At 47.6% G+C, this 24177-nt stretch overlaps 1 protein-coding gene across 1 annotated transcript in view; it reads right to left on the reverse strand.

Annotated features, from left to right (window-relative positions):
* The window catches only part of LOC143984131 (C4b-binding protein alpha chain-like), a gene marked incomplete in the record, with an annotated part of 258170 nt that overhangs the window by 93291 nt on the left and 140702 nt on the right, over positions 1-24177 (reverse strand). The window contains 1 exon segment of the mRNA XM_077484441.1: positions 8378-8560. Within this exon segment, the coding sequence (XP_077340567.1) occupies positions 8378-8560 (183 nt within the window).

Here is a 24177-nt window from a genome sequence, read left to right on the forward strand (position 1 = left end):
GAACCCCTATAGAATAAAATAATGGCAATTCAAATCTTTTATGTTACACAATATTACCACAAAAGGTCTAGGAAATGCAAAATTTCAGTAAGAAAAAAAAAAAAAGAAACACACAAAACACAACACACATTAAACCTTAAATTTGTGTGCACAATGAAATTTGTATGCACACATTTGTACGTGCTTATAAATCAGGGTGGCATAAATGTTTTTTTGGGGAGAATAATGTGCTTGGATGTCATTTTTTTCCCCCCCCCCCCATCACATAAGGGACAGAAAGTCCCCTATGTGATGAATTTTAGGCGACAGGTGCTCATTAATGACTCATTAAAGACCCTGCATGTCTCTTCTGTGTACCACTGAATGTTCAGGATCTAGATTATCCAGCCGGTCGCCCACCCCAGCTGTGGATTGAAGATCTCTGCAGGACAGAGTCCCGAAAAAAAAAAATAAAAAAAAAAAAAAAAAAAAGTCTATGCAACCACAGGTCCCAGCAGGGAGCCAGGTCCTTACTCCTAAACACTAGGCAGAAAAACTGGAATGCCTGTAGCAGAGAGGGGAGTTATATGCCAGAAGGGACTGTCCATAGGCGGTGCTGTGTTCTTTTCGGCCTAGTGTCCTACTCCTGTAGGTGGAGATATATGCCCATGGACAAGATTTGGTAGAGCTGTGTCCATCAATGAATGCAAGAGAAATAAGTCGGGAGCGTGGCCAAGATGGCGATCTAGGAGGAAGCAAGATTTAGGGCTCTGCTGGCTATCCTGCTTTTATCCTGTTACCTGACCAACTCTGGGCCTCAAATACTGGCTAGCTTGAAGCAGATGTCCTCCAAAGCAAAACACGGGGGCAAGAGACTCCATTTTCCGCCAATCGCCGAGGATTCCGGTCCGCAAGAAGACCCGCGCAGCGGCGGCTCCCCCGAGGTGTCTGTATCGCATGGCCTCACAGACGGAGAGCCCGGCGGACGAGACGCAGATTGGTTTCCAGGAGGTGATGGCGGCAATCGCTACCTGTCAGGCGGCTCTCACCAACAAGATTGAGGCAGTGCAGCTGGATGTTGGGCTCATCAGGCAGGACCTGGACAAGCTGCGGTCCAGGGTGACGGAGGTCGAACTCAGGACTGGCCTAACGGAGGATTTGGTGGCGGAACACACGGCCTCCATCCGCTCCCTTGAGTATAAAGTGGACGCCGCCGAGAACAGGAATAGGAGGAATAACCTCCGCCTGGTGGGTCTGCCGGAAGGAGTGAAGGGGAAGAATCCGACGGTGTTTGTGGAGGAGTTACTGCGGACCCTACTACCGGCTGCGCAATTCTCCCCTTACTAAACTGTGGAGCGTGCACAAAGGATGCCCCCTGTTCCGGGGCCGCCCGGAGCCCACCCTCGGACATTAATTTTTCGAATGCTGAACTTCAGGGACCGGGACGAAGCTCTACGGGCTGCCAGGCAGGCGGGAGAACTGACATACCACAATGCCAAGCTTCTCTTCTTCCCGGACTACTCCCTGGAGACGCAGAAACTACGCCATGCATTTGACCAGGTGAAGGCGGGTTTGCGGGCAAGAAATATAAAATATAGTGTCCTGTTTCCCGCTAAGCTGAGAGTCCAGGATGGCGAGACTGCAATTTTTCACCTCGCCTCGGGGTGCTGCCGTCTGGCTGGAGACCCTGCCTCCTCGGGGGTGAAAAGAGAACGCTCTACCCGCTTTTTTCTCTACTCCTTTGCTTTATTTTATATTTTAATTTTTATTCCCCCTCTGGAAATAAACAGTTTTCCCTCCCCTGATACTGGACTTGCAGGCAGTGCTTTTTTGTTGCTGCTGGCAAATCCAAGAGGACGAAGCAAATTGTTGCCCAATACTGAGACAGGTTTTTTGTATGGATGTGTTCTCACTTTATTGCTCCTGGGTGAGGGGGACGTGTCCCCCCACCCCCCCCCCCCCCCCTCTGTCCTCGAGGAACTGACAGACATGACGTGAGGAATTGCCTTCTCTGTTTGGGTTACCTTTATGTGTACTTGCTGGGGGTGAGGGGCCATGCTGAGATGTGATTGGAGTCCTGGACATTTGGAAATGGACCTTGTCCTGGTGCTGTGTGGGGTCGCGCTGGCCTCCGCGATTGGATGCCCTGGCTCCGGCGTGGGGGGCGCGTGACTCCCTCGCAGGTGTTTGGGGGGGGGGGGTGGTGGTGGGGGGAATGCATGTCTCACTATGTAACTGGGGGATCTCTTTGGAGGAGGGATGAATTCTGTTGATCTGTTCTAACTACGTTGAATGCCCCCGAGCATGCTCAGGGGATTATTGACATGCTAACTATCCAGCATCTCTACTGTCTTGTAGGGTGGTGTTTTTTGCTGACAGCCAACGTCCCCTTGTTAGTCCTTTTGTTAAGTTCTTATAACTCGGTATGGGATCCAATGCATCGCCAGTTTTAAGGGGGGGGGGGGGGGTTCAGTTTCAGTTTCTGCAGTTGCAGACGATGGGGTTTTGTTCAGGATTTTTTTTGTTTGGAGTTGCTATTGTACTACAGGGTGTGAGCTGCCCTGAAGGGGTATACATGTATACATGGGTAGTATTGAAATGTTTTATCATGGTGCAACGTGGTGCGGTCTCTGGGGTCTGGTGGCCTTGTGTTGTGCAGCATGGCTAGTGTTTCCATAATTTCTTGGAACGTGAGGGGGCTGAACTCTGCAATTAAGAGGTCGGTGGTGTTTAAATATCTGCAGAGGTATGTCCCCCACGTTTGTATACTCCAAGAGACGCATATGCTGGGCCAACGGATCCTAGGCCTTCGGAGGGCGTGGGTTGGTACGCACTACCACTCTACCTACTCGAGTTATGCTAGGGGGGGTCAGCATACTGATCCGGAGATCACTCCCATCCCAGGTTCTGGACGTCCGTACTCGTACTGACCCTGGGGGAAGATATGTGATCCTACATATAACTATTTGCGGAAGGCACCTGGTTTTGGTGGGCCTGTATCTTCCCCCCCGGCTGACTCGACAGTTCTCTATGATATTATTCAGATAGTGATGGGGTATTCTACACAAGAGGTCTTTATATTCGGTGACTTCAACTTGGCCCCTAGGGATGATCTTGATAGGCTATACCTGGGATATAGGTCTTCCTCAGACCTGCAGCAGTGGGCTACTACGTTTGCATTAACTGACATATGGCGACATTACCATCCTCATGATCGGGAGTACACCTGCCACTCGGCTTCCCACAGAGCCCTCTCCCAAATTGATTTGGTTTATGCTTCTTCCGGGGCGCTTGTGTGGACACAGGAGGTCCGGCACTTGTCCAGGGGCATCTCTGACCACTCATCGCTGTGCTTAACTATATCCCTGGATAGACCTACCGGACTGAGACTGTGGCGCATGTCGGGCTTCTGGCCGACGGATGACAGATTAAAGGGACCAACGACTGAGGCGCTCATTATTGGACTAACAATGGGGAATTGGCACTTGTGCCGAGTGCTTGGGATGCATTTAAGGCCTGGACGAGAGGGGCTTTCATTTCCCATATTTCTAATGCACAGAGGGAGGCTGAGTGGTCTTTGCGGGAGCGCGAGGCTGGGGGGCGCGAGGCGGCCTACATTTTGGACCTACACGCTAGGCAACGGATATTTGAATTTGGTGATAGAAACGGGTGGTTGCTTGCTTGGTTGGCAAAGGGACAAATTCTGTCCACACATATAGCTCAGATTCGAAACGCCAGTGGGGAACTACTGTCCTCCCCTGCGGATATTATCCTACGGTTTCTTGAATTTTTTAGGGGGGGTCTATGCCTCTCGTGCCAGGTTTAATCCAGAGGAGTCGTGGAACTATCTACAGTAGATTCCCTTCCCTATGTTGTCTCATGCAGACAGGGATATGTTGGATGGTGAAATAACATTGGAGGAGGTGCTGGCTGCGATTGGGAACCTTCAGTCAGGCAAAACTCCGGGAATGGATGGGCTGCCCTGAGAATTTTATGTGCAAAATGTGGAGCTCCTTGCCCCTAAACTCACTGTTTTATTCTTGGGACTTGGGGCAGCAGAGGCCCTCCCTGGGTCTATGGAGGAGGCGGTCATTGTCCTTATCCCCAAACCAGGTAAGGACCCATAGGAGTGCTCCTCATATAGGCCCATTTCTTTACTAAACGTGGACGCCAAAATACTAGCAAAAATTCTAGCCACTCGGCTTATGTCGGTCATCTCAAAATTGATTCATGCCGACCAGACCGGCTTTATGCCAGGTAAAGGTACGGACATCAACATACGTCGTCTTTTTCTTAACCCGTCTATCACACATGATAATAGTGGCTCTCAGGTGGTGGCGTCTCGACGCAGAAAAGGCGTTCGACTGTGGAGTGGGGATACCTCTGGGAGGTACTCCGTTGTTTTGGGTTTGGCCCAGGGTTTCTGCGTTGGTTGCAATTGCTCTATCGGGCGCCCAGGGCTAGGGTGCGCACCAACGATAGACTCTCGGATTCGTTCCCGCTCCACAGAGGCACACGCCAGGGATGTCCCTTGTCCCCTGGGCTATTTGCCCTGGCCATAGAGCCCTTGGCAATCCTGGTTAGGGAGTCCCCGGGAGTCCAGGGGCTGGTGGTGGGCGGAGTGGAAGAGAAGATCTCGCTATATGCGGACGATGCTCTTCTCTGAGACGAGTGATGCTGGACCCTCGCTAGCAGCTGCCCTGTGAATATTTGATCAATTTGGAGCACACTCGGGTATCCGTATCAACTGGTGTAAATCTATTCTACTCCCTTTGGATGGAGGGGACTGTGGTGGACCAAACTCTGGCCCATTGGAGTGGGTGTCCTCCTTTAAGTATTTGGGGGTGCTGGTGTCCAGAGACCCCGCCCAATACTAACAATAGTCCGGGTGGGTCCCGGCCTCTTTTTCGCGAACTAGATGGTTACCTCACCTTTTTGTGTAATGGCGCGACTCCACGCTTGGCCAGGGCAACGCTGCGCCTCCCTACACATTTGGGGGGACTTGCCCTCCCTGATGTGCGGGTCTATTACTGGGCAGCAATGTTAGTTACAGCTTAATGGTGGCTTGAAGGGAGTCACTCTAATGCCGCGGTGTGTGTGTGTGTGGAGGCGGCACGAGACATGATCTTCAAGATGTGATATACAGGGGGGCAAGGGCCTATTCGGATCTCCCAATCCCGACGAAGGCTACATTAAGGGCGTGGGTTGTGGCTACGAACGGTGGTCTCCCGCTCAGCCACTTTGGGGTAATCCCACCCTAATATATATATATATATATATAAAATAATGTTCTTAGCAAGGAACATACATTGATAATTATGCTGCCAAAATTTGCGTGTGCTGTAAATTGCGTCCAGCATTGCTCCCGTTTCTTCTTACTGGAGGCTGCCATTTTGCTGAAGCCCCGAGCCCCAGCAGTAAATCCAAGTGGAACTAAATCCATTGATTTAACAGTTTAAAAAAACGTTACATTTCTGGCAGTGCTGAATATATAGGTATCGCAGAAGTCACCATGGCGACCGGGCCCCCTGTATGCCTTGATAGGAGTGCCAAGGGCAGCTGAGCCCGATTCCCCGATCCTCAGCCGAACTGTAATCAGCACACGATTACACCTAAGGCTTCATTCACACCAGGCGGATCTGCTGCCACGGAGTCTGCCAGCTCAGCGGGAGATCTTTCCATTGATCTCTGCTGAGCTGGCGGATGACAGGTCCCTCTCTGCTTACTGAGCGGGGAGGGGCTTGCCGAGCACCACTACTTGCTATGGAGAGATCGGACGAAAATGGACAGTGTGTCAATTTTCATCAGATCTCACCCGATCCGATAGGGACGAATGTGAACATAGGGCCATCCGTCTGATTTTAGCAGATCGGAGGTCAGCGGACAGGTCACAGTTGACATCCGTCGTTCCATAGACTAACATGGAGCGCCCATTCAGGTCCGCCGACAAAACTGACAAGCGGACCTGAACGGTACGACAGTGTGAAAGAAGCCTAAAGTGAAAGCAGTGTGTGCTGTGCTCTGTGTCTCCCCCCTACAGTGCAGTACCCAGAAGGAAGAGCTAAGGTAAAGGACTTTAAAAGGTAAAGGCCATCTGTATATATGTGTGCGTGAAAGAGATAGAGAGATAGACACAAACACACACACACACACACACACACACACACACACACACTTTTAGGGCCGTGGAAACTAAAGATTAATTCCTTGATTAATTGTTCATTTTTTTGATCAATCAAAAAAAGCACTTAGATCTACCCATGAAGAGGCGTCCTAGCTGAAATCTAAGGAGACGTGAGAGAAGTTTATGGTCCGTGTTAACCCTTTTGATACCCGCTTGCATGACCACCTGTTTGCACAGGGGTCCGTGCCATAAGGTGAGAGTAATTAGTTAGACCGGAGGTGGAGGGATTGTCACGCTACTGTGGAAAAAATAAAAATAAATGACTTGCATCAGTGTCACATTTTGAATTTAAAACGGATGTGTGAACTGTGAAGTTAAGTCATGGATTGTGGAAACGAACTAGTGTCGGGTGATTATATATAGTGTATACCACATTTACCACTGACTAATGCAGAATTTCAATGCAAGGAGATGAGCTAAAAGTAGTTGGATCTGTATATGCGTTATAATCAAAATTAGTCGATCAATAAAAATAAAATAAAAAAATAAGATTAATCGAACACAAAAATTGTAATCAGTAACAGCCCTAATACATACATACATACACACACCATATACGGTACGTGTTACATATGTGAATATGTGTGTACATGTGTGTTTACGTGTATATGCACTTTAATCGTGACCCCCCCCCCAATGTGTGTACAATCAGAACTGTAAACAAGAGTGTTGCATCAAAGAAAAACAAAAAAACCTTAAAAATCTTAACTCTGGCTTCACAACTTTACAGGGTGGCAACAAATCTGCCCTGCAACGCATCATACTGTACATGCCATGCTTTGCTGGGGAAAAAAAAAAAGTGCAAGTACCTTTTTTATGTCATTTGCTCTGCACTGGCAGCTAGTTTTTGGGCTTAGGTTCCCATCCTTGCTGCCCCAAGAAACATACCATTTTCAGGTGTCTTTGGTCTAGTACAGTGATGTCACGTTATTTTTGTCTTCTTCAGAAGTGGGGGGGATCCTACTACAGTGCATCCGGAAAGTATTCACAGTGCCTCACTTTTTCCAAATTGTTATGTTACAGCCTTATTTCAAAATGGAAAATAATACATTTAATCCATTTTGGAATAAGGTTGTAACATAAAATGTGGAAAAAGTGAAGCGCTGTGAATGCCACAGGGAGCATTAGCTCTCTATAACCTTCACCTATAAGTTCAGGGCGAAGGGGGAGGGGTACAGTCTTAATATTCAGGGCTTACAGGAAGGGGATTAAATGACACTGGGCTTTGATGCAACACATGAAATACTGTACTATATTGCATGTGTAGTAATGCATCACTAGAGACCAGAAAGGTGTGAAGAAGCTCCCAAAATATTTTTAATACTCTAATGTATATGGGAATACATAATGTGTAGTAAATATGCATCATAATGTTTTACATTTGTGTATAGTGTGTGTCTGCACGGTTTGTGTATAGGGGTGTATGTTTTCTGGTAACAGTATATACCAGTGATCACAGCTCCTCTTTAGAAGACATCAGGGTCCTCAGATTTCCAATTTCCTTTTTCAGCGAAGAAAGTGAAGTGAAGACTTCCAAAAATCTGCGACCAACCCATTCTCAGCCTAACTATCTTGTAAAAGAAAATATGTATACTTACCTAATCTAAGGGCGCTCCAGCCCGGTCATGTGATCTCCCCAGCAGCCAGCTTCAGGGTAGAGAAGAGAGCAGCAACAACGGCTGCAGGGCCTTGTCTGTGGTCACTCTTCTCCCCTGAAGCCAGTGCTGAGAGCTGATCATGTGACCAGCGCCTTTATATTAGGCAACTATGAACATCTCTCCTTTACAGGATAATTAGTATAGGACTTAGAATAGGGGGTGGGAGCAGGTTTAAGCTTAAATAGTATTAGCCCAGACTTCCACTTACTAGGAGATTATTCCACCAACTAGGAGATTGTTCTGCTTTTATTTTGCCTTCCTCTTCCCGGATTCCTCCTTTCACACCTATAAACATTCTTAGGATATTTTTAAAACCAGATTATTTTCATTACCTTATGTTAGACCCAGCTGAGGAGACACTAGCCTGTACAACTGTGCAAGACTGAAGTTGGGCTTTAAATACTAAATCAAACCTGTACATTACCACTACCTTCTAATGATTTTCAAACACCACTCTTGTTATGCAGTAACTAAAGTACTTTGTAAAATCTTAAACTATATTTTCTAAAATTTTAACTATTTATGGAAGTGAAAACACCATGCAAAATGTACTGACCAACACACTTAGGGGCATCAGAACTCCAATTTCCATGAGAGGTGCAGGATACAGAAGGTTGTCCTATAAGTGTAAATTTTGCTTCATTGCACTTGTATGTTACAACGTCTTGGTAAGCATATTCTCCCTTTACGGGGCTAAATGATCCATTTGTAATAGCGTTTGGAGGTGCACAACTTGGAACTGTGGAAATAAACCAAGAACTGAAAATGAGATGTCTGCAAAAGAATGATTTCAATTGCATCTAAAGCCAAAACTGTTTTTTGTTTTAATGTGCTTTTGCCATTATGGAAGGGTAAAACCCTTGTCAGTTTTTTTTTTTTTTTTTTTTTACCATGTCTGGATCTCACAATAGACAATCATTCCCTGGTTCTGGAGGCATAGGGGTTTATTTATAAAGGCAAATCGACTGTGCCCTCTGCAAGTGCAGTTGCTCCAGAGCTTAGTAAATGAGGTGAAGCTTCACTTTGCAAGACATACCTAATCACATGCAGGGAAAGTAACACAGAAAGGGTCAGATGAAGTTTTCAGAGCTTCCCCTCGTTTACGAAGCTCTGTAGCAACTGCAGGTGCAAAGTGCAGTCTATTTGCCTTTAGTAAATCAACCCTATAGTAGAAATAGAAAGAAAATCTACTCGAAGCGAGACTAAAGCTGGTTAGAAATAGATCGAAATTCAGCTGGTTCAGCAAGTACCAGCTGAATTTTGAGCCACGTGTGGCTGGATCCCCCGCCGTCAGAATATAATGTCTCAGTGGGGAGGATTTCTCTATTCAGCGCCTCATCTCCTGTTCTAGCAACAATGGTAACATTTTTGACTTCCCCACTTTCTGTTATAGTCTGGCTGAAAACAAAAAAACACACATCCTCAGAATTCTTAACCGCTTCCTGCCCAGCGTCATATGAAGTCATCGGATTTGAGAAGCGATATCCCAATCGGATATTTTTTTCAGCCAGCGATTCTCTTCACCATAAGAACGATCATAGGGGCTGTTGAACCGCTTGATCGTTCTCCCCCCCCCCCTCCCACCGATGCTTCTCCCAGCTTGCCCCTTCCATCAGCGAACTGGAGAAGGAACTTCTGGATTGCCAACAGGCCAGATGGTCCCCGGAGTCTCTATGATCGCTTGGAGGTCAGATGCTATGTTAGTATGTAATGCCCGGCCTCTGCAATGCAGCCACTATGGCTGTGAAGCAATTTTTTTTTTTTTTTTTTTTGATTTCAGGTTTCCCATCCTAAAAAAGGTGAGATCTGGGGACTTATTGACCACAGATTTCACTGTAAAGAAGACCTGTCACACACTATTCCTATTACAAAGGAAGTTCACATTCTTTGTAATAGGAATAAAAAAAAGTGATAAAAAAAAAAAAAAAAATAAAAAAAAATACAAAATTTTTATTTATTTTTTTTAAAAGCAAACTAGAAAAATAAAAGTAAAAAACAAGAAGCGTCCCTGTCCCCATGTGTTTGCTCACAGAAGCGAACACATATGAAAGTCGTGCCCACATATGTAAACAGCATTCAAACCATACAAAAAAAAAGGTATTGCTTTGAATGTCAGAGGGAGAGCAATAATTCTAGCCCAAGAACTCCTCTAACTCAAACATGTAACCAATATAAAAAAGAAAAAAAAAAAAAAATTCAAGCTTCGCCTTTGGGGATTTTTAAGTACCGAAGTTTGGCACCATTCCATGAGTGCGTGCAATTTTGAAGTGTGACAGGTTAGGAATCCATTTACTCAGCAAAATATCTTTCACATTATGTAAATAAATTGAGCTAACTTTACAGTTTTGTTTTGTTGTTTTTTCTAATGAATGAAACATTGCTGCGCAAATAGCGTGAGAGATAAAGCAACGACCGTCATTTTATTCTTCTAGGGTCTCTGCTAAAAAAAAAAAAAAAAAAAAAATAAAAATAAAAAAAAACCTATATAATGTTTGGGGATCTGTGTAATTTTCTACCAAACAAAAAAGGATGATTTTTACATGTAGGAGAGAAATGTCAGAACTGGCCTGGTAGGCAAGTGGTTAAAGTATGGTTTCCTCTTATTCACATATTAATACTTACCTAGGTGGATGTAGCACCTGGCCACAAACCTCTGTACCTTCTGACTGAGTCAAGAAGCCAAGAGATCCACATCTGGTGTGTCCCTCTTAGGCAAAGGAGCCGAAATACCTCTGGATGCAGCTACCATTCTCCCTGGTCCAGCAGTTGACGGCACGTGCCATTCTGCCCACTGCAGGATGTGAGCGACTTGCAGGGCTGCAGCCGAGCTCCTCGTCCCTCCTTGATGGTTGACATACGCCACCGCTGTGGCGTTGTCCGACTGGACACCCCTGCAGCCTCTGACTGGGTGGAGAGGCACCAACTGATCGCCCCGAAGCTCCAGCACATTGTTTAGCAGGCGGGATTCTTCTTGCGTCCAGCGACCCTGGGCCCCAAACCCCCCCCAGCCAGTCAGGCTGGTGTCCGTTGTGATCACTGTCCAATGAAGAGGAAGGAATGACTTTCCGGACAAGTGTCAGAGACCTCAGCCATCAGAGAAGAGAAACCCTGACTAGCTGGCTCACCCGAACTTGACAATCCAGGGATATCGGAGATACAGGATGTCTTTCTGCAAGACTGGAGTGTGGAATTGAGCATACGGTACCGCCTCGAAAGTGGCTACCAACGAGACCCAAAACTCGCATGCAAAAAAAAAAAAAAACACGCAGCAACGACCACCTGCAGGACACCAACAACTTCACCACAGCTTGAAGAGTCTGCAGCTTGTCCGAAGGGAGAAAGACTCTTGCCTCTGAGGAGTCCAGAATCAAGCCCAGGTATTCCAGGCATGGAGTCAGCACCAACACAGACTTCGGGAGTTTGGTTGGGTACTGAACCTCCAGAAGAGTCTGTATGGTGATCACCACATCCTCCCTTAATTCTGAGGCGGAAGCTGCTCTCAGAATGAGGCCGTCCAGGTAAACCACGATTGCGATCCCTCGTTGCCTTAGCAATGCCAGAATTGGAGCAGAACCTTGGTGAAGACTCTTGGTGCAGATGGAACGTAGCGACCACGGAGCAAACTGATTCCACCATGAAGCTTTGTACTTTCACAAAGCTATTGAGGGCCTTGAGATCCAGGACCAGACAGACCCCTTCTTTGGGACTACAAACAGATTGGAGTAGAATCCCTGAAACCTTTCTGGTGTTGGCACAGGTACTATCACCCCGCGCAACAGCAGGTCCTGTACTTTCCAAACAGGGCTTCTCATCGAGGTAGAAGAAGATAAAGGTTGGAGGGAAAAAAAAATAAAAAATCTGTTTGGTTTATCATGATGCAAGAGTTTTTCTTGTACACCAGTTTGCAGACCCACTGGTCAGAAAGTAGGGAGGTACACCGGGCTGCAAACTCCCGAAGGCGACCCCCCCCCCCCCCCCACCCGAGAGTTGGGCGGGGGCAAACCTTCATGCGGCAACAGATTTACTCGCAGGTTTGCGAAACCAGGGACGCTTGGGCACCTTGACGGACTGGGAACGCTTACCTGCCGACATGGGCGGATGGAAGAAAAAAAAAACCCTAGTTAGACTTACCGGTAACGGTATTTCTAAGAGTCTTTCAGGACAGCACCTGGAGAGAGCGCAGCTCCACCCATTTTCCCAGGAAACACTGCAGATCACTTTAAAGACTGGACACTTCCACCATGGCCTCAGTTGTTCATAGAGTACCTCCAGCCATGCTGAAATTAAATAAGAACATAGCAATAACACCACATTTTTCAAATACAATCTAGGGTGGGTCAGCGGCGCTGTCCTGAAAGACTCGTAGAAATACCGTTACCGGCAAGTCTAACTAGGGTTTTCTCCCTTCGTCTTTCAGGACAGCACCTGGAGATAAGAGAGTACTTACTCTAGGGTGGGACCACCACCTGCAGAACCTTTCTGCCAAACGATTGATCTGAAGCTGAAAGCAGATCCAACCTGTAGTGGCGGGTGAAGGTGGAGAAGCTTGTCCACGTAGCCGCTTTACAGATTAGACTCGGAGAGGCCCCTGCCCTTTCCGCCCAGGATGTTGCTACTGCCCGAGTGGAATGGGCGACTACCCCTGAGGGGGGGCTCTATTCCGGATGCTCTATAGGCTTCCCTAATAGCCATTCGTAACCACCTAGCTATAGTATTCTTGGACGCACTATAGCCCTTCCGTGGTCCTGAGAATACGACAAAGAGAGTTTGACTTCCTGAACTTACTTGTGATCCTAGATCGTGCAATAGGCACCTTCTTACATCTAGGCTATGAAAAGACCTCTCCTTAGCATTTGAAGGTGAAGGACAAAAAAGGTAGGTAGAATTATTTCCTGCGTTCTATGGAAGGCTGTTGAGACTTTTGGTAGGAAACCCGGGTCAGTTTTAAGAACCACCCGGTCCGGAAATATGTAACAGAAAGGCTCCACTATTGATAAGGCTTGTAACTCGCTTACTCTTCTAGCAGATGTAATAGCCACTAAAAGAATTAACTTAAAGTGGTTGTATACTCGATTTTTAAACTTTTACCTACAGGAAAGCCTATAATAAGGCTTACCTGTAGGTAAAAAAAAAAAATATATCTCCTAAACCTGTACGGTTTAGGAGATATCCCCCTCGGTATGCGCCGCTGACTGCAGCGGCGCATGCGCACAAAGGGATTCTCGGCCATGAAAATCAGGCAGTGGCCGGAATGAAATCTACCGCGCCCATGCGTGGGAGTGACGATATCGCGGCTCCGGCCACTCACAGTGCCGGAGCTGCGATACCCGGAAGAAACGCCGAGGGAGCATGTCAGCTCCCTCGGCGTGGATCGGGCCAGATGTCGGGGCCCCGTTCTAAGGTATTTCATAATGAGCTAGTATGCGGTGCATACTAGCTCATTATGCCTTTTGCTTTGCAGGTTTAAAAAAAAAAAAAAATGTTGCGGGTTTACTACCGCTTTAAGTGACCAAAACCTGATAGTCGCTTCCTCTGGGGGTTCAAAAGGCTCTCTGGTCAATGCCTGTAGAACCAATGACAAGTCCCATTTTGGAAAAAACTTAAATGGTATAAGCCTAGCTCTGGCCAATGCCTTAAAAAATCTAATAAGCGGTTCTTGAGATAACTGTCTCTCAAGAAAAAACAAGTAGTAGGTCCTCTTGTTAGGAGGGGGAGACACGTTTGGTCTTTTCCTTCACCTTCTGAAATACACCAAGGAAAAAAACCCAAAACCTCAGTTACAATACACACACGAACAAAGAAAAAAGACATGCTGCCAAATAGAACAGATTAAAATTTTTCAAATTCTATTTGCTCTTCAGCCAGTGAATCCCCCCACAGACTCACTAAACTATTGAAAAGCATTATTCCTAAATAGTTACATAGGAAAAGAATGCTGCAGGCTTCCCAGTGCAAGGGAGGAAACTACATGGCTCAAACAGTAATGACAGAGACCACTGCCCCTGCTTACCTAAGGCTGGCTGACAATCGTGGCTCCTGCCACCGCTGATTGATCCTCGCTGAACGATGGAAGAGGATCAATGGCGTCTGGGCGCTCTTATCAGTTTAAATTCCGCGCCAATCCCGGAAGTGATGTCAGCCGAAGAGACCGCTCCCCTCTCCCTGCGTTCCAGCGGCCGGAACCGGAAGCCGCGTTGCACTGTCGGAAGTACCGCCCCCGGCCGGAATGATGCGCTCGTCATCCGGACCCGGAAGACATGAGCCTGACACGAACGGCGCGAGATATGAATCCCAGCCACGTCTCAGAACCAGCTGCCGGTCTAGAAGAGGGGGGGGGGACCTCCACATCCTGACCCACATGGGTATGAAGGAGAGCACACACCGGAGCGACCCCCACGCGTGAAGGGAGGAAGCTGGGCCAGGTCTGTACCAAAAATATTCAATGGTATGCCTCCAACTCTCCCCACCTGGAGAGAGCGCAGCACCCCTTGGTTCCCTGCAGCGCTTCCACTATGGCCGAAGGAAACACTACAACTGAGGCCATGGTGGAAGTGTCCGGTCTATAAAGTGATCTGCAGGGTTTCCTTGGAAAATGGGTGGAGCTGCTCTCTCCAGGTGCTGTCCTGAAAGACGAAGGGAGAAAATCCACTTTTGAGCGGGAAAAGGAGGGCCCTCGTCTACGGCATGGCTCCTTACCCTTCCTGGACTGTGGGAGCAACGTACCATTTCCCCCAGTAACATTCTTAATGTCATCCAGCGAGGCTCCAATTAGCCTCTCCCCCTGGAAGGGCAAATCCACCAGTGCCTTCTTAGATACCTGGCCCACAGACCAGCATTTAAGCCAAATCAGCCACAGTGAATACTGAGGCTCTAGAAAGCAAGGGGGCCGTATCTAAGGCTGTATCACAGACATACTTCAGGCCCTGCACCAACTGGTCTGCCAGTTCCACGCAGACCAGGAAAACTTGTTGCTTCTCCAACTCACGGAGAAAAACTCTATCTTGTAGCCTGAGGAAATCAGATCGCAGACCCATTGGTCAGATAACCAGGAGGTCCACCGGGCTGCAAACTCCCAAAGATGACCCCCCACCCAAAAAGTGGGTGGGGGCAAACCTTCATGCGGTAGCACTTTTGCTCGCAGGCTTGTTAGGCTCTCTGGGGGTGTTTTGCCGAAGCACCGGGCGGATGAAAAAGCCGATTGTGAGCGGAAAAAGAGGGCCCTTGCCTGCAGCGAGGCTCCTTAGCCTTCCTGGCCTGTGGGAGTAGTGTACTCTTACCACCAGTGGCATTCTTAATAATGTCATCCAACGAGGCTCCAAAGAGCTGCTCGCCAAGGAACGGAAGATCCGTCAGGGCTTTCTTGGATGCCTGGTCAGCAGACCAACATTTCAACCAAATGAGGCGCCTCAGCACCACAGCTGACACTGAAGCCTTGGATAACAGAGGGAGAGTATCCAGGGCCATGTCACAAAACGTACTTAAGGCCTTGCACTAGTTGGTCTGCTAGCGCCACGCAGACAGGGGAGGCGTTCTGCTCTCCCAATTTGTGGTGCAAAAGTTTTGCCCACTCAGTCAGTGTCTGCGACACCAGTGCAGATGCCAGGGATCGTGGTTACTTTATTTAACCTAGATACTGGGGGGTCCATGACCGAAGGAGCCGACCACTTCTTGAGAAAGCTTTCCTCAAAGGGGTAACGCACCGCCATGTTTTTGGGGACCGAAAAGGTCTGCTGCGGGCGACCCCATTCCCTGTAGATGAATTTGTAAATATAAGTCAAAAACGGGAACACCTTAGGTGAACCTGCTGGCTTGCAGGACCCAAAAGGGGCCGGTACATCAGCAGAGGGATCTGCTGGTTCCTGAATCTTTAGGGTTTCACGCACAGCTGTGATAAGTGCGCCAACAAGCGGTTTGTCGCGTCCGAGCCGGACGGGGAATCATCCTCACTGTCCGTACGGTCCTGGTCAGCCACGTCTGAGCAGGGGTCACCACCCACAGCAGGGCCAGAGTCTGCATCAGAGCTCGCCCCAGAGGATGGGGGGGGGGGGGTGCAGGGGCCTCTTACATGCACCTTTCCTTCCACGTGCCACCTCTATCTTAGCAACATAGGAGTCAAGGACCTCCGTGACCCGGTTGCTATAGCCTGGATTTCGAAAGAAACACCAGTTTCTGAAGCCATGCTGACCCTAGCCTGTCTGCCACCTGCGAGGGGACTTAGGACAGTGAAGGTCCCATCCTCCTGCTGCTGCCACCGCGTGGGGGGGGGGGGTACTTAGTGCTAGACTCACCACCCTGGGGCATTCTGTGAATGCCACTAGCAGTGCCTGTAGTCCCTAGGAGGTTCCCAGTTGCAGAGGAGAAAACTGTCAGCAGCAGCAGCTATAAACAGTGGTGAAACGTTCTGCAGAGCTAGCTTCAGCGTTCAGCAAAGAGCCATCCAGCATCCTGTACACACAGTGGACACAGGAAACAGCAAGTGAGAACACATGTAATGCTGCCACATGAGAAAGGCGGCGAAAAAAGTGCTTCAAGAAAATGGCCGCCAATGCAACTAATAGGAGATCCTAAAGAAGATGGCTGCTGAAGCTCACCAGGGGAATACCAGCTTTTCCACATCCAAGATGGCCACACACACACACACATACACAGCCACCCCCCTCAGAGGGGGGGGGGGGGGGGGGAGGAGGGGGTGATAGGGACTTGGGAGAGAAGATAGAGAGGTGAGGTGGCCCCCGAATCAACCCCCCAGGGAATGCCCAGCTGCTCACCCCACCGAAGCAAGGAGAGCCGTACTTACCAGTCCTGAAGAGCTGGGAGACATTCCATCACAGTCCTACTCCTGCGCAGTTACAGGGTAGCTGTTGGCCCGGTATACTGTGATCCAGACAGCAGTAGCCCAGTCATATGTATACCCCGGAGCATTGAAGCTCATGACCACCCCTGGAGATGAGGCATGTCGTGGCCTGCCAAGCCTTAGCTGTGGCCTGCTCATGCTCGATGGCCGGACTGGGGAGACTACAAGGATATCATTAACCAGCATATCACCCAGCCGGCAGTTGATAGATCTCAGGATCTCTCATCTTGCGCAAAAAGCAGCAAAACTGCAGCAAAAACATGGACAGAGAGGCCCGCAGGGTTTCTAGGTCATTCTCCTTACTAGGCAAAATAAAAACTGTAGCTGCTGGGAGCAGTGAGGAGGGTTGATAGCACAGGGTCCACCCCCCTGGGGCAGGATTAAAAGCTCTGTGTATTGTGCAACAATTTTGCCTAGTTCTCCTAATGGCAGGCTATACAACCCATTTAGTTACAGAGAGGAGCCGTGTCAGTCGGTGAATATAAGAGAAATGGCAGTGATCAGCGCTGCAGAGATCACAGACACAGCCTCACAGGCACCTCCAGGGGAAAAAAATAAATAAAAAATTAAAATCACCACAGGACACAGCCAGCACAGCCCCCTCACAGGTGAGAGCCCCCCCCAGAGAGCCCCTGTACAGACACACACACACACACCGCTCAGCAGCCACATGCAGTATCCCCCACAGGGAGGGGGTAGGTAAGATAGGGACATGGAGAGAAGAGGGAGGTGAGGGACCCCTGATTATACCTCCCAGGGAATTCCCAGCTGCTCAGCCCCACCGAGGCAGGGAGAGCTGTACTCAACAGTCCTGAAGAGCTGGGAGACATTCCATCACAGACCCACTCAGATTAGTACGGGGTGGCTGCTGGTGCAGACATCAGTAGTCCGGTCATATGTGCACCTCGGAGCATAAAGTCTCACCGACCACCTCTGGAGCTGAGGTATGTTGTGGCCGGCCTAGCGCGTCCTGCACACGCTCGCTGGCCAGGCTGGAGAGACTACAAGGATAAGTATCCAGCCTGTCACCCAGCCGGCTGTTGATAGCAGATCACAGGATCATTCATCTTGCGCAAAAAGCAAAGAGTCTGCAGAAAAATCCACGGACTGATGGGCGCATCAGGGTTCCTAGGTCCTTCTTCACTAGGCAAAAAAAAAAAAAAAAAAAACCTCAGGCTGCAGTAGCATGCTGAGGGGTTACCTAAGGGACCTCCCCTTGGGCGGAACTAGTAAGTTCTAGTTTTATTATCACATGTTAACATGTAATGCCTAGTCCTCTCCTGAAGGTGGCATAACAACCCAATTGTCTAAAAGCGAGAAGCTGTTTCAGTCGGTGAATATAAGAGAGAAGGATTTTACAGGTAAGCGTTATAATAAATCCTATTTTCTTTATCGTACATCTACAACATGGGACACAGAGCCTTAAGTAATTAATGGGACATCCCATAGCAATGCTACTTGAGGGGAGGGAGACACAACCCGCAGGGTACCCGCAGACTTGAGAACTTATACTGCTGCCTGCAGCATACTGCACCCAAAGGTGATATCCTCATACCTCCTTACATCCACCCAATAACATTGTGAATGTATGCACTGAAGACAAAGTTGCGGCCTTGCAGATATGAGCCATGGAGGCCTGGTGACGCACTGCCCGAGAAGCACTAACCGCTTTGGTAGAGTGCGCCTTAACTCGAAAAAGGGGAATCTTACCCCTTAAATTATGTTTGAATTATAAACTTGCCAAATCCACTTAGCGACAGTGTACTAAGACATTTCCTGCCCCTTCTTAGGACCCTCTGGCAGAATAAAGAAGACATAAGTCTTAAGAATCTGAGCAGTGGTCTTTAAATAGATTCTCACTGCTCACCCCACATCAAGACAATGTAGTGACTTTTCTTCCCTGGAACATGGTTTTGTAAAAAACGATGGCAGGACAATATCTTGGTTGAGGAAGACCCGAAACCACTTTTGGCAAAAAGCCTGGACGAGGGCATAACACCACTCTGTCCTCATGAATAATCAAATATGGCTCTTTACAAGAAAGAGCAGCCAATTCTGAAACCCTCCTTGCTGAGGATATAGCAGCCAAAAAAATACCAGCTTCCTTGTCCGAATGACTAAGGGAATATGCTGTATCGGTTCAAATGGCTGTTTTTGTAACACTGACAAAACTAAGTTCAAGTCCAAGTCCCAAGGGCTTAAAGGTGATTTAACTGGTGGAATAATCCGCATCAGCCCTTGCACAAAACCCCGGACTGACTGTGTAGCAAGCGGTCTTTGAAATAAAAGCGATAAGGCTGAGACTTGGCCCTTAATAGTACTAAAGGCCAACTTCACCTCCACGCCTAATTGTAGAAAGGCAAGGATTCTGCCTATGATAGCTCGAAAGCCCGAAAATATGTAGCAGTGAAGAAACCATTCCCCTGGGAATAACTGCTGGTGACTTAATAGTTTTCCTGCCAATTCTCTATTCCTGGAATGAAGACTGCCGATGGGAAGAAATATTCTGTGCCTAAGTTAGAATATGGTACACCTCTCTCTGCGCTGAGAGACTCTTGGTGATTGATATAGGCCACAGCCATGGCATTGATGGATTGGATCCTGACAGGACAATCCCTTAACCTGAAGTCCAGGCTTTCAGAGCCAGACGCACTACCCAAATCTGTAGGATGTTGATGTGCAAGGCTCTTTCGGTTCTTGAACACTGTCCTTGGGACAGTTGTCCATGTCATTACTACTTTCCAGATAACTGTTCCGAAGGATTTAACTTTCAGCAGATTCTTTAGTAACCACCAATTGAGGATTTGGGACACCCGCATTGACAAGTCCAAAGCTTGGATTGTTCTCTTCCAAGCAGATAGTATACGGTTTTTCAACAGTCTCGAATGGAACTGGGTACAGGGAACTGCTTCGAATGAAGCCACCATCCTAACCTCATGCAAGGGCGGATGGAGGGATCTGCTTTTGACCTGACCATCCGCACCAATTCTCTTATGGAGTTGTTTTTTGCATGGGGGAAGAACACCCTTTTCCTGGGCTGTATCTATGATCAGACCCAAATACTATAGCTTCTTTAGCAGTTTTAATGAAGACTTCACTAGGTTGAGAACGCAACCCAGACTTTTTCCATCTAACTGGTTGTAATGCGTACACCTTACTCCGAACACCGATTGGTCTATTAGCAATAGATCGTCTAGGTATGCCAAGATTGTTTATGCCTTGTGTCCTTAACCTGGCTAGAGGTGGGGCTAGTACTTTTATGAACACTCAAGGTGCTGTAGCTGGCTTGGAGGGCAATACTACAAACTAAAATGCTGACTTTTCTACTTCGAACCGCAGAAACCTTTGGTGAGCGGGAAATACATGGACATGCAAATATGCATCTCTGATGCCGATAGACGCCAGAGGTTTTCCTCCTTGCAGGATAGAAACTACTGACCTGATCGACTCCATAGAAAGCAGTAGATCTTCAGGAACGGATTTAGATTCATTAGATCTAGAATGGATCTGTTGAATTTCTGCGTGGATCTGTACACGTACAGGAAACGTATGAAAAAGGCAGTGAAGGTTTTAAAGGAACCCAAGAAGAAAACGGAACCATTAGTAGCCGACTCTACTAGAGGAAGCTTGAAAAAGGCACGAACCATCTCTGTAAGAGGTAAGATTTGTACCAACAATCTCTCAGATTGCAAGGCTGAAAAAAAAGGTCCAACTCCAGTTGTTTCCTCTGCAGGAGTAATCTGTTTGCCTTTCTTCCCGATCACCTGAGAGTAACCCCTCATCCTCTACCCACTGTTCCCTTGAGGAGGGATCTAAGGTTGGCGAGGCGGATCCAGCGCACATCCTATCCTTGGATAGCAGATGTGGTTAAAGGCGTTAATTTTCCTCCAAGGCACTGCAGGGTGGAGGGGAAAAAAAAAAAAAAAAAAAACAAACACACACACACACACACACACTCATGTATACAGGGGCTGAATGTTTTTTCCTCTAGAGTGACAGTGTAGGCTGTCACCACTGCCTAGAGGCAGTTGCCACTGGTGCAGGGGAAGGAGTCTGTTTAAATAAAAGGGTATTTATACTTTCTTTTGGACAAATTTGACCAAATCTTTCCCAATGAAAGGGAAATTAGTCAGAAGACTTTTTGCAAGATGCTTCGGCTGACCAACCTTTTAACCAAAGGGTCCTGCCCATGTGTTTTAGCACAAGTGCAAGGTGGGACGCTTGGTGGCTAGAGTCTTTTATAGCGTCTATGGCAAACCATAGCGCCTTTGATAGTTTGGCTAACTCACGGACCTGTTGTGCAGGGATCTCCCCAAGGGCCTCTTTGAACTGGTCCTTTAGGGACTGACAGATGACTATTGCAGCGATTGCAGGCTTAGAAACAGCATGTGCCAGGAAAAAAGAATTTACAAAAATTCCAACCTCTTATCTGCTGGATCCTTAAGCATTTGTGCATTGTCTACTGGACAAGTTAAATCTTTATTGATGCTGGAAATCGCAGAGTCTACTGCTGGTACTTTCCACCCTTTGTGAATTTTTCCTTCAGAACGGAGAAACTCTTTGGAGGAAGAAAATGCTTATTTGGATGATCCCATTTCAGCATAAATAAGCCCTTCTAGTAATGCATGAAAAGGCTGTAAAAGTTTTTTTCTTTAAAAACTCAAAGGAAGGGACCAGACTTTCAGCTGACTGTTAGGAGTAGCATAAAAAGCGTAACGAACCATCTCCGTAAGAGTTTGTGCCATTAATCTGGCAGATTGCAAGGTTGCACAAGGTTCACAAACTTACCTCCGCGGGGGGTGAGGAGAAAAAAAAATAAAAATAAAAAAAAAGGTGATCGGCCGAGGGTAAAACCTCATCCTGTACCCACTGTTCCCATGGAAAAAGGGTTTGAGGTGGGGGAGGGGGGATCTAGCAAGCTTCCCATCCCCTTGGATAGAGGATGCGATTAAAGCTGCTAATTTTCCTTCTAAGCCCTGCAGGGCAGAGGAGAATGAATCTTCAGTCACACTGAAGTGTGAAAAGCATTTGCGCCACCAGTCGGTTCCAAAGACTCACCCTGGCTTGCCATATCAATATGTCTACTCGATGTATTATTGCAATTTATGATTGTTGGATATCTGTATGCACGGTTTACTTTATTTTTATTGTGTATATTAATAAAGTTGGCAGTTAATATGCCTTTTAATTATCTGATTTATATATACCGTATATACTCGAGTATAGGTCGACTCGAATATAAGCCGAGGCCCCTAATTTACCATAAAAAAACTGGGAAAACGTATTGACTCGTGTATAAGCCGAAGATGAGACATGCAGCAGCTACTGTTACAGCAAAAGTGTGGAAAAGAGGGTCAACAATGCCCATCTGCAGCTGCATACCTCCCTGTGTCCATTGCAGCCTACCTGTGTCCTGTGCATGCCTCTGTGTGCCAATCTGCAGCCTCTGTGTCCTTCTGCAGCTCTGTGCCCATCTGCAGCTCTGTGTGCCATTTTGCACCGATCAGCATAAAAACATACGGCGGCCATTCCACTGTTCAAAAGCCGCACCTCTCCTCCTCGTCTGTGACAGACGGCGGCCATTCCACTGTTCAAAAGCCGCGCCTCCCTGTCTGTGATAGGCGGAACACTCAATTTCCCAGCAGTCAGTGTTCCGCCTATCACGGACATCCGCTCATCCTCATACTATGGACGAGGATGAGAGGATGTCCGTGATAGGCGGAACACTGACTGCTGGGAAATTGAGTGTTCCGCCTATCACAGACAGGGAGGCGCGGCTTTTGAACAGTGGAATGGCCGCCGTCTGTCTGCACGACACGCTGATCAGGTAGGCAGACGGCGGTGACTCGAGTATAAGCCGAGGGGGGTACTTTCAGCCTAAAAAAAGGGGCTGAAAATCTGGGCTTATACTCGAGTATATATGGTATTCCTTATTCTGCCATATAAAAAGTCCAAAAGGGGCATCTCCCAAATGCAATTGTTGAATATTTTCTACAATGCGATTTAGGATAATGGCAGTCCAAGTCACACAAATTCATTTCTCAAATCCATTTTCTCCTTTTCTCATATCTGGCATCTCCAGAGAGCATGACAGTATGGAGGCATGACTGGCGTTCCCAGCGCCTGGGGTTGGAACCTTTGGTGCCTTAGTAGTAACCTTGGAAGTCAGTGCCAAATACAAAAGCAGAGGTACTCTTAAAACGTACCATTTGCAGAGCATATAGTAAGAAAAAAAACAATGGCAGCATAAAGATGCAACTAATGCTAAACAGTCATTTCCTGTACTGGAAATGCCTGTGTACACCCTTTACGTGCTCCTGTGTCCTGTGGCAGACTCCTCATTCAGCTTCTCTGGTAGAACATTTAGTGATGAGAGCGTCAGCTTTAAAGAACTCTCAGATATTAAGCCTGTTTGTGCGCTGTGCGCTTCCACGAGGACGCCGGGTACGCACATGGCGACGACCAATTTAGGCACGCCCATTCATCGACCCGCCCTCCTTCTCTATCAAAAGATCTCAGCCTGTGCGCGCAAACTATTTGCTGAGCACAGCACTCGGGTCTGAGACACAGACCCAAAGGGGGAGAGGAGGTTTCAGCCGCCATGCGGTGTTTTCTCCCTAAAAGGCTGGCCTCCTAAACGGCAAGTAAAAGTAAAAACAGAAAATGTTACCATATGTTTTATGTTGCCATAGACAGAAGAGTTTATTTGAAAGCCGGCCGTTTGGCAGTTTTGAGTCTTACAATAAGTATGATTTAGCCTTTAGTGTGGTCACACTGAAAAAATGCTCAAAACTGATCAGGAAGCAATGTACAATACTGTACCCCTAGCCCCTCAGTTTCCCCAATTGGGGGGGGGGGGGGGGGGGAGAGGGAAATATGCTACTAGGACAGAGCTGTTGAAAGGGTGTGTATTCTTACTGCCTCTAGAGGAGACTTTAAGGCATTAGAATATAATATGAAAGAAAAGTCATAGGTGCACTTTGCAGCTCCTAAGCTTTTTTTCTTACCTTTTCCTCACTGCAGGATACTGCCGATAGACAGATCCAAACTTCACCCATCACGGCGAGCAACGTAGTTAAACCTTCAAAGACCGGGTCCCTTTTAATAGGGGTTCCACTCCTTTGGACCTGTATAGCACCCCTCAGTATAACCAAGTAATGTAGCAAGAACAAAGTCCTGGTTTCTATGGTCCAGCCCTCAAAGAAAAGCGTTACAGGCAAAACCTTGTTCTATGCGAGGCCCGGGTACCAGCCTGTGCCCGCAGTGGCGTGGATGGATCCGGATGTGGAGGTTTTTTTTAAATCCAGCATGGATTCCTCCTGGAGCTCCTCAGAGCACATCTTCATGGGTGACCAACACCTTAGACACTGGCGAAAAAAAAACAACAACTGATGTGCTCCTGGAAGGAGGAGGGGTTAGATTGGTATACCCAATCAAGGAAGTTCATTCCCTGTGTCAACACCTGAAGGTGGCTCATAACTCATTACTCAAGGCTTAAAAAA

Source organism: Lithobates pipiens, unplaced genomic scaffold (assembly GCF_037356315.1).
Source record: "Lithobates pipiens isolate NorthernLeopardFrog02 unplaced genomic scaffold, aLitPip1_a1.2 Scaffold_16, whole genome shotgun sequence".
In the NCBI taxonomy this organism is placed as follows: Eukaryota; Metazoa; Chordata; class Amphibia; order Anura; family Ranidae; genus Lithobates; species Lithobates pipiens.